This window comes from Anopheles maculipalpis, chromosome 3RL (assembly GCF_943734695.1).
Source record: "Anopheles maculipalpis chromosome 3RL, idAnoMacuDA_375_x, whole genome shotgun sequence".
NCBI classification, from domain to species: Eukaryota; Metazoa; Arthropoda; class Insecta; order Diptera; family Culicidae; genus Anopheles; species Anopheles maculipalpis.
The window spans coordinates 68823532-68839376 of record NC_064872.1 but is presented as its reverse complement, the minus strand read 5'-3'; the positions used below and the strand labels follow the sequence as shown (position 1 = coordinate 68839376).

The 15845-nt window shown below is 43.3% G+C and overlaps 1 protein-coding gene across 1 annotated transcript; it reads left to right on the top strand.

Annotated features, from left to right (window-relative positions):
* The first annotated feature begins 10156 nt into the window (after positions 1-10156).
* LOC126562166 (fork head domain-containing protein crocodile) lies at positions 10157-11642 on the top strand. The gene has a single exon (XM_050218596.1). It carries the CDS (start codon positions 10203-10205, stop codon positions 11640-11642), a length of 1440 nt encoding a protein of 479 aa, XP_050074553.1. The 5' UTR covers positions 10157-10202.
* The last annotated feature ends 4203 nt before the right edge of the window (positions 11643-15845 follow it).

Genomic DNA, 15845 nt, shown 5'->3' with positions numbered 1-15845 from the left:
TCTTCTGCAAAACTGAGGTGGCATGTCTCATCCAAATTTTAGGTAAAAATGGATAATTTATCATCGAATAAAAACAACATACCGTGACTGCAAATGGAGTAAGACACTACTGTTGTACAAAATACTTACAAAAACGGTGATGTGATACCGAGTTTCTATTAATCAATTTAGTCTTTTTCTCATTCGACCTAAAATATGACCGAAAAACCTTCAACTACAAAAAAAAAAAACGATCCATCAATAGTAATAAAATTTAAGCACACATTTCTCATTAATTTTGGGCAACTCTTCTTTGTTTTTTTTTTTCAAACTAATCAATGCAAAAGCTAGCTTTTATGTCACAAAACTATTAAACTGTTATGATGTGATCAGCGTTGAACTGAAAAAAAAATATCTAAGAAAATTCATATGTCTATGAAGTTTCTACCAAATGTTTCTACCAAATGTCTATCATTAGTAGAAGAATCGGAAGCAATAATTTGTTACTACCATAAAAAGACCTTATCTTACTGTAATGTATTGTATGAACAAAGAAACAGGAAACAAATAAAATCTTTGAAATAATACACATCAACACTAAACTAAACAACTCAGTAGAAGATGCCACAAAGAATAAATAAAAAAACACAAAAAACAACATGAGTTAAACGATGAAAAAGTTGCTCGAAGATAGAATTACTCAAGTTCCTAGTTTTTTTTATCTTGTTTCGAACATCTTGTTCAAATAAAGCATAAATTGCAGGACAAATATGCTTAGAATTTTTGCTTGTTTCTGCTTAGTAATAATTTATTCTACAAGTTTTTTTTATAATTTTTTTTTAACATTTCTTTAAAATTCAGTAACATTTATTACAATGATACATAATCAATATTTTAAACGGTGCAAAAAAAAAATATTAAAAAAGGACATTTTCAGCTAAGGGCAATTAAAGTCAATGAAACTAGGAATGACTTAAAGACATTTGACAACTGTAGGACAAAAAAGAAATGTATTGCTGTCTACTTCCATTAGCATTATGTGTGGTTTAATGAAATAAAATAATAAAATAATAAATAAAATATGGTAATAAATCTAAACTAAAAACAGTTCATATTATCAATCATTTTAATAACGCTTTTAATATCACAAAAATGTATATCTAAAAAACATCTGAAAAGCATCAAATCAGAAACGAATTACATTAAAACTGTTAACTTTTTATGATTATTTTCCATTCTTCTGATGGAAATCCAACACACCAGTCTGCAGCCCATCAAAGCAATCGAAAGCTACGCCCACTTTTCAAAATGGGCGTTTCCTTTCTTGACGCGATATCCGTGGAAACACAAATTTGAAAGACAGCAGAAGCATAGCATCAACTTAGATACATAACTTCCGTAACTGTAGCGTGCGAGAAAGTAGTGTATCGCAAAATTTACCCTCAAACAATGATCCAGCTTAGTAGAGCAGTACAAATTTGCGATTTATGGCATGGATTTTAATTCCCATTTCCAGAAACCAGAAACGGGTTTTCGCAGCGTCTGACTGCCTTCTCTCTGTTTTTCAAACTCGTTTAAAAAAAGGGTGGTATCTCATACAGCAACCACTAGACAATTATTGTGATTTTTGTGTTTGTACTCGGTATAAATGTGACCGATTTAGTGGCAAATCGTAACACAGAAAGGAGTGAAAGATTTTGCCAACCAAAACCACCTCCAAAGCAAAGGAAAAGAAATGATAGAAAACACATTAATAATACGATGATTGAAAATGGATGATGAAAATCGATTTCGATGACTTTTGATACCGAAACAACCGGATCCCCCCCCCCCCCCACACACACACACACACATACGGGGACACACAATAACGTTTCAATATTGGCTCGACCGTTGTTTGCCGAGTGTAAATGAGAGAAAAGATTTCGATATGTTTTTCCAAATACGTGGAAATTGAGGTTGAAAATGTGTGGAAAGGTGTGGAAAAGCAGGACGGGAAGAAAAGGGGGAGAAATTCGTCTGTTGGAGGCCTCGAGATTGATGTTTGATGTGTAGTGGCGATACGGCCATGTCGACAACCGTTCATGGAGCCATTTTCTGAAACATTTTTTTGTTGCTAGTTATCGTTTTTCCACACACCAATATCCGATGTTTTGTGGTTCCACTTTATCGACGCACGTAGAAACTGTTTTTACGCATTGTTTGTGCGATGCGAATGCCCGGGCCCGGCTATTGTTTGTCTTTGTGTCGGTTCCTTTGTTTTTCCTCGGTTTTGGCCGATAAAATCGATTGAGTTTTCGGCGAAACATTGAAATTAATTTATCAATCGTGTGATGATGCTTCCGGTTGATCCGGCAGGCAGTTGCGTGTACGTGGAACACGTGTGGCGATGGGACTGACAGCAGGAATAAAATAAAATAACGTTGATAAAATCCAAACAGGAAAATAATTCAATTTTCAGTTTTTTCTCACACAAACATGCATTGTGGGGAAAATAAAATAGTTGTTTAATTATTTTGATTCAATTCTCAGTTCCCAACCTAACGAATTTGTGCATTTTACGGTACAATTCTGATACAATTTTGTGTTAAAACTTCGTGAAAATCTTTTTCTCCAACTAACACCAATTCTACTACCTCGCACAGTTGAGTGCGTCCAGGGGAAAATCCCTTAAAATTCCACGAAAACTCATTAATCCGCTGTGTCAGTGAAATCGCTCTCCTCTAACCAAGCCGTTTGACCGTTCGTTCTTAACGCTGGGAAATGCCCACGGCACGTCCGGTTTTCGAAACGGAGCAAGCCACAAGCGAAAGTTCCTACCCATCGAAAACCTGCATAAAATCAGCCAATAAAAGCCTGCTGAGCGCGACCAAAATCAGGTGGTATAAAAAAAAGGGTTCTCTACACGGTTGTGGTGCTCCATTTTGGGTAGAAAGTTGTACCCACAATACGATGGCACCTTCCACACAAGCAAAAAAACCAGAACACTTTTACCCAGCTAAGACAAGACGGAGGAAACACACAAAAACAAGATCCTATGGCTACAATGGTTTGGGTGTCATAAAATCATCGTCACCATCAACAACATGGCACCATGAAGTCGTTCGGCTCACACAGGTGTCAACTGGGAGAGCGTGGACCCAGGATGTTACAGGATGTCTTCATTTTTTTGTCGTACCAGTGGACGGATTCGTGACCGGAAGCAGCAAGACGTAGAACCCCTTTTTTTATGTCGAGTAAGGTAGAGACAGGTGTTTTTGAAAAATACAAGTAACTGAAGACAACTTTTATTCCACAAAATTCTATATTACGTTGAAAATGCATGAGAAATTTAGTGGGCCTAAAGTAATTTGTGTTGAAATATCCTGACCGAAAATGATCGACTTAACAGGTTGGCTGATAAGTCCCCGGTCTGACACATAGATGGCGCCGCTAGTATTAAATGCATATTATTTTTATGTAGCACCAACCTTCAAATGATTCGTGTCAAAATTTGACGTCTGTATGTCAATTAGTTTGTGAGACAGAGCGTCTTTTGTCAAGCAACTTTTGGTTGCTTGACGAACGAAAAAAGAACGACAAAAATGTTGTTCCACCAAGACAACGCACCGTGCCATCATTGAGAACGATGGCAAAAATTCATGAATTGGGCTTCGAATTGCTTCCCCACCCACCATATTCTCCAGATCTGGCCCCCAGCGACTTTTTCTTGTTCTCAGGACCTCAAAAGGATGCTCGCCGGGAAAAGATTTGGCTGCAATGAAGAGGTGGTCGCCGAAACTGAGGCCTATTTTGAGGCAAAACCGAAGAAGTACTACCAAAATGGTATCAAAAAATTGGAAGGTCGTTATAATCGTTGTATCGCTCTTGAACTATGTTGGGAACTATGTTGAATAATAAAAACAAATTTTGACAAAAAAATGTGTTTTTCTTTGTTAGACCGGGGACTTATCAGCCAACCTGTTAATTGTATACTCGAAGATATAAAACAGGGAACCGAAAGGAACTGTATGAAAATTAATATGTATCGTCCTTCTATACTCAGAATTCCACTATCCAACTACGGGTAAATTGAGTCAATAAAGCGAAAAATAACCATTGAAACTAAGAGAGGTTAAATTGCCAAAAAAGAAGTAAGAAAAGACCAACAGAAGAAGTCTAAAATTAACTATCTAATTAGAGATTTTCTCTTCTCAAATTACTACTAGAATTTTTGTTGCTTCTATTGCAGAACATTACTACAAGAGTTAGACGAAAATACGAAAATAAAGACAGTTTTGCTTCTCTATTTCCATGTTCATCTTTCTTCTTTACTTCAATTATTGATAATTTATCAATTTACCTTTTAATTCAATTTTAAGACTTTGTGCCTCCCTTTTTAACATTTTGAATTTTGAATTTGAATATTTTTTTGATCTATTTTCTCAGATAGAATGTTTAATTTTTACTCTTGATGCATGGATAGGACCTTCAAGTTTAATTTTTAAAATATTTCTTAAATTCTGACCCTTTTTCTTACAATCAACGCCGTTTTATTGCAAGATCTTTAAGTGCATCTCAATCGCAAGATCTTAATTATTGAATCATTGCCAAAACTATTTGGAAATGTATGAAACCCATTCCTTTTCTTGAATATCTACAGCTGAAAGAGGCCATCGTGGCGTGAGAGATCAAAAACCTTAATAAATTGTTGGTTTTGTAACCTTACTAATACATTTTAAAATTAAACTGCTCCTAAAACCACGAGCTAGCTGAGCTGTTGGGCGCTGCTGTTATCCTGACGGTAGTCAAAGCCGGAAGGGTACATTGGCTGTGGCACGTGATGAGGATGCCGAACTCATGCCCCACCAAGCAGGTGCTCGTCAGCGACCCATTCGACACGAGGAGCACAGCAAGCTCTTTGGGAGGACTGCAGCCCTAGACCGAGTTTCCTGGAAACTGTTTGGCGACAGTTTCCAGGCAGAAGAAGAAGACTTCTTCTGGTTGTTTATCATTCAGGAAATAATTTTTCTTTTTTTATAATTTTTTAAACGTTACTAGAAGATTAATTTCTTGTTCCGTTTTGTTACCCCGTCAGTTTCTCCGTCGCCAAACACGCCGTACTTTCCCAATTTCCTGTTTTCCTTATTAATTTTCTCCTACTCTGCCAGTGAATGCCTTGCAAGAACCCTCACCTCCTTGTGCAAATGCTCCTTGTCTCTTTCATTCGCTACCAAGACGCCAATAAAATTTGCCTAGCCTCGGCCTTAACCCTTTCGCTGTCTACCAGGTACTACAAAATAATAGTTTGGCATCATCTCCCAATGGTTTATGACATCCTGCGGGTAGGTTGGGCCCACCAAACTTTACCTCTGTTAGCCCATAATCGTGGCAATCTTATGAATGAAAACTGGTCCACCACAGTTTATGAATGAAACGCCACAGGTAACGCAAGGTGAGTTATTGCAGGATCTTCCTTTCCAAAGCACACACTACCTAATGTCCTTTCACCAGTTCCACACACAGACTTTATAAAATGTTGGCCCCGATCTCGAGAGCCGTTACCCGGCCGTGGCGATTGTGTTGGGTTTTTCCGCGCTGCCAAGTCCTTTCAAAGCTGGTTTTTGGTGGACCCTGGTCCGGCGCTGTACTACGCTGGTCTGGTGGTGGTTTGTCAGGGGGTTTTTCCCCTGAAACCCGTAACCCTTTTCGGTGGCTCCTCGACGAATCGGAGGATTATGTGATCCGGCACGGAGGGTGCAAAGTTTGTTGTTGCAGGCAGCGGGTGGTCCCGGGTTCCCAGAGCATCCCAGCATCGTCGATCCGTAAATCGATCGATCCTAATGAGGGAAGGCACAATATTCCGGCTTTATGGGCTGCGCGTCCCGGGGGAATTCCGGTACGTTCATGTGCACGCCAAGGCGCTACCTCTCGTCCGGATGTTGACAATTTACATTCAACTTTTTTTTTTCTTCTGTCGGGAGGTGACGCCACTGAGCGAACCGTAAGCAAAATTGTTTGTGTTTCAACGCGAAATTGTACGATTGAAATGCTACCAAAATTTTGTTTCTACAACGGAAAATTCTAACGACAAAAAAAGACCTTCCACTACTTCTAAGAATGACCTCACTTAAGCTTGCCCTGCTTGCCAACACTAACAATCCGCGAATCTTTGCCAAACGATTGTTTGTCTACAACCGTACACGTGGTCCACAGGTCACAAGCACCACATTCGGCATTCAGCGAAAGACTGAAAGACGTGCCGGATTGCTTCGAGGGAACCTGTATCACCTGTGTCAAACATTATCACAACAACACGTTACCGTTTGAGGCGTCCAAAGGCTCAACTTGGTTGGTCATCCAACAACGTCACAACGTGCAGAGAAGCAGCCACTCCTTTTTTCCTGATACCGACGATGCATCGATTTGGCCAGTCTGTGTCTGTGTGCAGTCCGGATATGCCCGCCAGCGGTACAGGAGGCGGCAAAAATAGCAAAAAGTTCGATCCGCAGAACAAGACGTCCGGCATCACTGCGAACCGAAATGATGCACCGAAAATCTGAACAACCTCAGGTTCATCTTCGGGCACGGAGTTTTGATTGCGATCTGCCCAGCGATTCGGGCAATGGAAGTGAAACGCAAACGTGTGGCCCGACGCGCGCGGTCGCTTGGAGAGTAAATATTTGCCTAGTTCTTAAATCTCTGGCTCTCGGTTGGTCACAAATTAACAGTACCGTCGTGCATGACGCTGCGTTTGGCCGTTGTTTAATGAAACGGGACCGCGGCTTGAGATAAGGTTGCGACAAGGCTTTTCGCAAGACATGCCCGCTGAAGATGAGGGCTGTGCTTTTGTGGAACTTTCCGGAAGAAACGTTTGATTTGTGTGAGGGCTACGGAACAAGGCTGAATTTCATACAGATTCTGGTACACAGATCGATGCCTCTTCAATTTTTTGTCTCCTTTCTTAAATCAAGCTACTTTCTGCTTATTCTTCCATATTTCTTATGTCTTTATGGGAGTCTCTTTATTGAATGTTATGCTAATTTTCCGTAAATTCCTGGATCTCTGTAGCTTGAGTCCCTCTTTTATTCCTTGATTAGTGATTCTACTCAGAAACGATGAAATAGTATACTCGGTAAAACAAGGTTCTACGGTAAGAAAGGATCAAAGTTCAAATCTTCACTGCAGGTACTGTGGTGCCGATTATCCTCAGGAATTAGGGCGAGGTAGGGCCGCGAAAACGGACCTGATTTTCGCCATCAGCTCCGCCTTGGTGTTGCTGGAGGTTCTGTTGGTGTCCCGTTCCACCGCGCCCCACACGAAATAATCCATTGGATTAAGATCCGGGGAGCTGGGAGGCCACACATTCGGCGCGGTGAAGTCGTTGAAATTGGTCGCCAACCACCTTATCGTTTTGGAGGCTGTATGGCACGGAGCGGAATCCTGCCGTAACACGTACGGTCTGTCGTTGGCCACTCTCGTGATCCAAGGCTTTACGACGGTGTACAGCATGGAAATGTACCCGTCCGCGTTCAGCTTCAGCCCCTGCTCGAAAAAATGGGGCTCGTATATTGCGGATATGTTTTTGGACATTATAATGTAATTTATAGGATTTTATAAATATTGATAATTAAATGAATCGATGATCACAGCAATGAAGTGACCTCCCCTCCCTAACTTTTCAATTAACTCATATTTTATTCTCACTATCTTCTTGAGCAATAAATACATATTTTAACAACACATTTTGCTGCAAGTTAGGATCATCAAACACTGGGCCAAAATTCTTCTACATTCTTTTTTTTTTCAACCAATACTAACCACAGTTTTTTTTAAACTGTTATTTCAAATCATTCCAAAACAATAAATAAAACATAAAAAATACCACCCAGCTCACCACATTCCTGATGTCCCCATTGGGGTGTTTTCTTTCTATCCCGCCTCAAAGTTCGACCTCCTAAGTTCCACCAACAGTGGAACATTCCCGCATTCCAACACAACTGCAACTAACTAACATCGCATAAATTTATGCTTTTCCGAGTCTGATCTCCGTCTGCCCGTCCATCCCTCGGATCATTCGAATTTCCCACCCAATCTACCGTACACAACAACCAACCACACCTCACACACACACACACGCAACGGTCGCCGTCGCTTCTCTCGCACGGTGTGATTTTCAATCAGCGAAAGTTAATTAAATGAGAAAATATTTGTCTTGCACCAATTTGGAAAACAAACATTAAAGGCAACACAAAACACAAATAGTAGTAGCATACAGGGCCCAGAAGAGGAAGACACTGGACACCTCTGGAGAGGGTGGAGGATTTTGGAAAAATAATAAAATTTGTTCCGCATACCGCGCCCGTCCCGTGTGTGAGCTAGTTTCGTTTTCGTAAAACGATAAGAAAACAAAACGTGAAACTAGCAGAAAAGCAAATGATAATAACCAGGAATTAGTTGAAACAAAGGAAGCAAAGGAAAAAAAAAGGAGATGCAAAAAACCTTTCCAACGAAAAACAAAAAAGCGTCGATCAACTTCAGATCGCATTTCAAAATTTGTCGACCAACTAGAGCAGAAGTAGAGATAATAAAACTTTTGGTAGTTGCTGGAGATTGTGAGCGGAATTTTGGTTGAATTTGTGGAAAATTGCTGATGCTACTCACCGTTCACTTGCTCCATTTTGTTCACATATTTTAATTCCAAAAAATGGTCTGAAAATGAAAAGGAGAGAGCGAGAAAGCAGGTCGGTATTATAAAAGCTAAATCTTTTCTACAAAAACAGTACCAGAAAACGAGTAAAGTGGAAAGCGAAAATACAAATATGCAGATTTTTTTAGAACCAACAGCAAAGCACGGTCGCACAAACAAACAGGCATTACCAGGGGGGGGGGGGGGGGGGGGGGAAGATCACTCACCAGCGCGAATACATTAATTTTGATCGTTTTGTATCATGTCAAAGTAGGTGTTAAATCGTTGTCAGTAGAAAAATAGTTTCTCCATCATTCCATCTACCCAAACCACCCCACCAAAACACGCTGGCCACACTTGAAAGTGGCCCGTACCGAGCCGGCATGGACCAGGGACAGCAGGAAAGGGGGGCCGAAATAGTAAAACAATATTATTTCTGTAATTATAGAGGAAATAAATAGCAGACGCGGTTAACAACATGAAACGGCAACAAAGCAGCGTGCGCGGTGCTGAGCTGTCAAAAATGCTCGACCAGCTTGTCAAATTCAAATAACCGACCGAGCGCGTCACCATGGAAGCGTGGCGCACGGTTTGCTCTTCTAATCGAAACTCCATGTTTTATGCTGAATGCTGGATGCTGCTATATGCTTGCCTCATACTTCCGGCTAGCTAAAGGCTGCCAACCGGCTCGCACTCCTCCCCGAAACGGGGCCAGGATTTTCCATTTCTCGCTCACACAAACGGGCTGACTTTTTGGGCACGATTCATAGACCCGTCCCTCTGCCATTTCGCTGCAAAAGGAAGGAAAAAGAGCTCACCGTTCCGGATGAAAAGCAGGACGGGGCGCATGCGTGCGCGTACGCATCTGCAGAAAGGGCGCGCGTGAAAGAGTGCGTCGTTCGCGACGTTCGCTTGGGTGGGAATGAGATGGCACACATCCCTTGTCCCGGACCACAGCGGACCACCGTACGGCCGGAGAACCTGTTTTTCTTAGCATCAGTTTCGTGCGAAGATCCGTTGAGAGCTGACCGGAAAGCAATCAGTGAGCAGCAGCAGCAGCAGCAGCTGCATCATCATCGCCGTCGTCATCAGCATACACAGCCCGTCGGGACTTTGATTTGTAAGGGGCCCAATCAGTCGGCTGCTGGACGCGCTGGTGGATTGTTATCGCGCTGTTGGAAGTTGGAAAGAAAAATAAAACAAGTGCTGCATGTGCATGTGTGTAGGTGGTAAACAATAAGGCAGGTGAAGCATTGCCGAATGTGAACTGCAAGTGCGCGTGTGGCGGGACGGAACCGATCGCAATAGAAAGGATACAATCGGATATAAACTAAAGTTTGCTGTGGACATTAAGAAGTGCGTGGTGATTATACGACGGATTTAACCGAAATATGCTATGTGTTTGTGTATGTGTGCTTTAAACGCTTGTAAGCTAAGGTTATTGTGATCTTTGAGTGAACGATCAAGCAGTGAAGTGATCGCCAACTGCCCAAGTGGTAGAGTTTTTTGTGCCCGAACCAAGTAATTCTACAAAGGCATCACCATTTTGGACGAAATGCACACACTGTTTACGACGGACCAGCGCCATTATGGGCACGCACAGCCCGGCTATCCGACGAACGGGCCCACCATGGCCTCGGCCCACCATTACACGTACGATCAGTACTCGCGGTACGCGTACGCCGGGTCGGCATATGCGCTGGCCGCGCCGCACCAGAACAAGGAGATGGTGAAACCCCCGTACTCGTACATTGCGCTGATCGCGATGGCCATCCAAAACTCGGCCGACAAAAAGATCACCCTGAACGGCATCTACCAGTACATCATGGATCGGTTCCCGTACTATCGGGACAACAAGCAGGGCTGGCAGAACTCGATCCGGCACAACCTTAGCCTGAACGAGTGCTTCGTCAAGGTGGCGCGGGATGATAAGAAGCCGGGCAAGGGCAGCTACTGGACGCTCGATCCGGACTCGTACAATATGTTCGACAATGGATCGTTCCTGCGGCGGCGGCGCCGGTTCAAGAAGAAGGATGCGCTCAAGGAGAAGGAAGAGCTGATGAAACGGCAGAGCCTGCTGCTGGACGACAAGATGGGTGACATTAAACCGATCAAGATCATGTCCGGCGGGCACCATCACCATCACCACCATCATCACCATACGCTCGAGGGCAAACATCACCAAACTTCGCTCGGACATCATCAGACGTTTAAGCGCGAACCGGGCCTGGAACTGGCGGCCCAGTGTATGGTGAAGGATGGGCTAACGTCTACGCTGCTTAACACCTGCCACGATACGTTCGCGACCCAGATGAATCACCTGTCCGCCGCCGGTGATCATGGCTTTACGGTGGACTCGCTGATGAACGTGTACAACCCGCGGCTGCATCACACCTCCTACCCGTACCATTTTAACGACGACAACCTGATGGCAGCGTCCGGTGGTCAGCTAAGGCATCATCACAGTTCCGCACATCATCCACCACCGCACGGTGGCTGGTACACGCCGGAAACTCCACCGGAATCGATCGGCAATACCTCCGGTAGTTCGACGACCACACCAACAACCCTGCCCTCGGTTACCGTCACGCCAACGTCCGGAATTGGTGTCGGTCTCGGTGGTGGTGGTGGTGTTGCTGGTGGTGGATCCATCGGGAATGGGGTAGGTCTCGGTGGAGGCGTAGGTATCGGAGCGCACAACGGTGGCACGATGGGACCAGGCGCGGGCGGGTTCCGGGATATGGTGTTCGATCACAACCAGGCGTCGGCTGCTGCTGCTGCGGCGGCCGCCGCTGCCGTTGCCGTCAACTGTCAGATGGAACCGGCCGGCAGTCCCGGAAGCAATAGCCTTACGTCCGCTAGCCCACCGGTCAACTCGGCAGCCGCAGCCGCCGCTGCTGCCGCTGGACATCTCGGTGGTAACCTTGGACACTTGGGGCACTACCGGTCGCACGTCGGCTACTATCAGGACTGTGGGCTGAAGTATGGTGTGTAAGGCACCATACACCCGGTTCCGATTCTTCAAGGTCGACGGTCGTCTGCTGTAAAATGGACACCACGTTCAAGCACACCCTTACCCAACTTCCGGATAATGTTCGGTGGAAAAGCGTTAATTATGAGTCCGGTGGTTTGCGTGTTCGGGCGCTAAAGCGACAACAAGTGATCGTGAGCTTAAAGTGAGAGGAGCGGGGCAAGCTGGTGAGAGATCTCAGAAGAGTTGTCTCAACGATTCGCAAAACCGTCGGCTTTCGACCTTGACGCGTCCGCTTGTTGAACAGTACACCATCGTATGGAGGTAGCAGTAGTAGCAGCAGTCGTGGTGGGCATCTCGATTGCCATGATAAGAGGTTTTCGTGAAAAGATCACTTCTGAAGGGTGCTTTTACGTCACGTCTGTTGTTCGTTTGAGTCGTCTCCGAATATGTGGGAATAGACACGTGGGTTTTTTTTTTGTGGACGAAACGAGATACAGGTAGAGGGAGATAGGAGTAGCTGAGAAAACCAAAATGTAGATAAATGTCCGTACCGATCGACCAGCAAGGGTATTATAAAGCACACAGAACGGACGAAGAAGGCAAACTGCGTAAGCCCTTCCGGTGTCCATGTTTTCGTGTTGTAAAGTAAAACAAAACTCGGTTTTAGTTACTGGTAGGGTTTTAGAGGTAGTTGTTAAGCTATGGGACATGCAAAAATCCATAAACATTATGAACACCCACAGCTAAGCTAAGCGAGGCGGCAACCACAAATTGTAGCGCTGAAGACCGTTTGATGCGCTTCCGTTAGCCGCAGGTGTGTTGATTGATTAATGGTAATCTCTAGACGTAATATTGGTAAAGAAATGTAATAAATAAGAAACCCCCAAACGTGATTATATGAAGGTAATCTAATTTAAAATGGTCGTTTCATTTTGTATCCATAGGTTGTAAGATAGTTTGATATCCGAAAAGTGCTTTTCTTCTATTGGATGTTTCAGCGAGTGTTTTTGGTGTCGTTTGATGCTTCTTCTATTTAAATTATTTCTAATTCCTTAAACAGTAGATGTTTACTTTGAACATATTCAGTTGGTTTGTTTGAAACAAAAAACACACAATATTTCCAGCTTTACAATGCATTTCCTACTTTCAATTGGTTCTTGGTTCTGTTGTCTAGATTTTTTTCACTGGGTTGAATAAATATTTCAAATTTAATTTCATTTTTTTCGCACAATATAAAAAAACTTGCTTTCATGATTGTTATGACTTTCAAAATAAATTTAAAAAACATCAGAATCCTTATTTTTGTTTAAGTATTTAGTCTTCTTCTTCTTCGCATAACGATCTGTAAGTCATAAAAGTCATCTAATTGCTTACTAGACTTTTTACCAGCCCGTAGTTAGACTATCAGTGCTCACTACCAAGGAACGGTCCGGATGGGATAAGATCCTCAGTCCTGTCGTGTCAGACACTGGCACCGCTCTTCAGACTAAGTCTGCTTCCAAACCTTATAAGATAGATTAGGTGAGATTAGATTAAAAATACTTCAATTGAGCCTTCAGCTGGACATGGCACAAACAAGAAGTTTTGAAATGCTAACACGAATGAATTTATCTGTCAGCCCTTTTATAAATTGCTAATGAAATAGTGCAAATTGTCTTATTTTTCCTACCTATTCCGATTCATTGTTTCTTTTCATATTCTTAGTTAAAGTATAACAGCTCGGTGCCTTATTCTCAGCTATTCTTGAGCTGATTTTGTACAAAATGTTTCAAAACATTTCCTCCTTGATTTTTGCCTTATTTTGGGCAACCTCAGTTGACCTCATTATTTGTATTTAGTTTCTTCTATCGATCACTAATATTTGCTGGTATGATAAATATTTGAATTTCATTGAAATTAGGATAAATATTACATCAAAATAGAAAGCCATACTACGAGTGGAAGATGCGAAAGTCTCGTCGTGACTTACATACATCAAACTTGTCAGACCAATTCTCTCTACAAGGCGATAACAGTGCATCAAGTAAGTAATAATTATTTACAGCATTTACATTTACAGCATTTACAAAATTTGCTTTGTAATGTATAAAGTTACTATTTTCTCCTGCTATGTTTTTATCCAATATTTTATAATCTTTTACCAAAATTTTTCGTTCCCTTAACGCACGTTACATCTCGGCCTTAAAACGTTTCCTTGCCCAATGTCGCTCGTTGAGAAATCCCCATTGACGAAATTTCCGTTCCCGTTCCAAACCAAATAAAAAAAGAGCCTTTCCCTTAGCTTCCATCCCTGCCTGTCTACCCACTTCCATCCGAATCGCTACCCAAAAACTACCGGATGTGCTGGACGTACCGAGATGGCCGTTATTCAAACTCCCATTCCTGCCACTAATTGATTAACTATAAATAAGTTAGCGCTCCATTAGCGCGATGGAGTCACTGCGTCTTCCGTGGTCTTTCCAGGGCACCTGCCAGCCATCGTGGCACTGCATTTTTCCCGACCCTGCCAGCCATCGTGACGGGCCAGAGGAGAGCGGGTTTATGTACGCCGGAAATTGTTTTAATATCTTACGCCCGCTGCCGTTTGCTGCTTCGCCGGCCAAACGAAGCGGACGGAGCGCTAATGTACACAGGCCAACCAAGCCACGGTAGCGGCCAACTTTACTAGTTAGTCACTTTGTTTGGGCCTTTTTGTGTGTGTGTGTGTTCGCCTTTTTTTCCCCCTTCGACACACTTTCCATTTTCCCAACGGAGAGGCAAGTTGTTTTGTCTTAGTTCTGCGCAGTACATAATTTTCCTTCCGTAAGACTCAAAAAAAAAACGATGCAAGTTTCCATAAAGAAAGCGGAAGGACCGGAACACACACGTGACTCGCAAACCGGATGGACTAATAGGATAGGGTTTTGATTTTGATACACGGAAGAGGGAAGCATTCGCTTTCTTAAATTTTCCATCCATCAAAAAACGGAAGAGAAGTCAGGAAATCGAGTTCCTAGTGTTGGTTTTTAATGTGTCTTTGAATCTGTTACAGGTTGAAAATAGATTACGGCCGCATTTATGCAAGGGTAGGTTTTTCTTCGATGTCCTACAGTTAAATATATCAAAAGTATCACCCGAACAAGACAATTCCTTTTCCTGGCAACTCAATCATTCACTGTGGCGCACCGATCGCTTTTATTATCTAACAAATCGAACCTCTTGGGGGGCTGTAATCCCAACCAAAAACCCCGTGCTCCAACCAGACTGCTTCACGCAGTGCCGAAATGTAATCAAAATAAAAACAAACGCCGATTAATTCTCCATCGATAACACGCGATTGACGACGACTCGACGCTCCTACTGGCTGGCGCTGGCCTCATCTTGCAGCGATGAAACCTTTTCCGCGTGAGCACTACACCGCTTCGGCAAGGGAAAACAGCAATCTGGTGTGCCGATGGTTGTTGGATTTGGTAAAGGAAGAGAGAAAAAAAAAAACAACACCCAACCCTCCTCAAAAAGAATTGAGCAGCAAGATGGCTCGATTGATGCTCGCCATTGTTGTTGTTGTTTTACTCGCCTTTCACAGGCCGATTATGAGGCCCTCCCTTCCCGCCCGACCGGAAGGTTTACGTTCTTTCCGGTCTCAATTTTTACCACCGTTTCTTGTTTGCCGGCCGTGGAAAAATCCATTTAATTGCCCCACCATTACATCCAACCAGTAACGGGCAGTAACGGGAATGGCAAAGTGAGTCAGCTCGGTCGTGTGATCCAGGAAGTCCAGTTAATGTCCGGAAAGAATTCTTTTTACCGTCGCTGCTTCTTGGCTCCATTGAAGTTAAGAAAGAGCGAGTGAGAGTTATCTTCCAAATAGTTGGTAATTTTATATTTTATATCATCTTTTCATGCAACAAACACACATCAAGGAACATTAAATTTCTCTCTCCTCCCTCCCCACCCCTCCCCCCCGCCTCGTACTGTTCCATCAAGGCCCATATACCAACCATACTTCTTAGGGGCTTTGCTTTTTATCTACCCAGCGTACATGAGCGCCATTGTTATTTTAAAACATTATTCCATGAGAACCCGACCATCTGCCGACGTGCCCCGTCACCGAGGCGAGTGTGCAGTGTGCCACAATAGGTCGAGCACACTGGGTGCCTCACACCGGGGCCATCCTTGTTGACAGGTCCTTAGCAGCTCATCCAGCACCGGCTGCTGTTCCGTTGGTGAAACTCGCTCGCCCGC

What these genes read in the sequence shown, in the direction of transcription:
- LOC126562166 (XM_050218596.1), top strand. Translation starts at nt 10,203, where the DNA reads ATGCACACACTGTTTACGACGGACCAGCGCCATTATGGGCACGCACAG.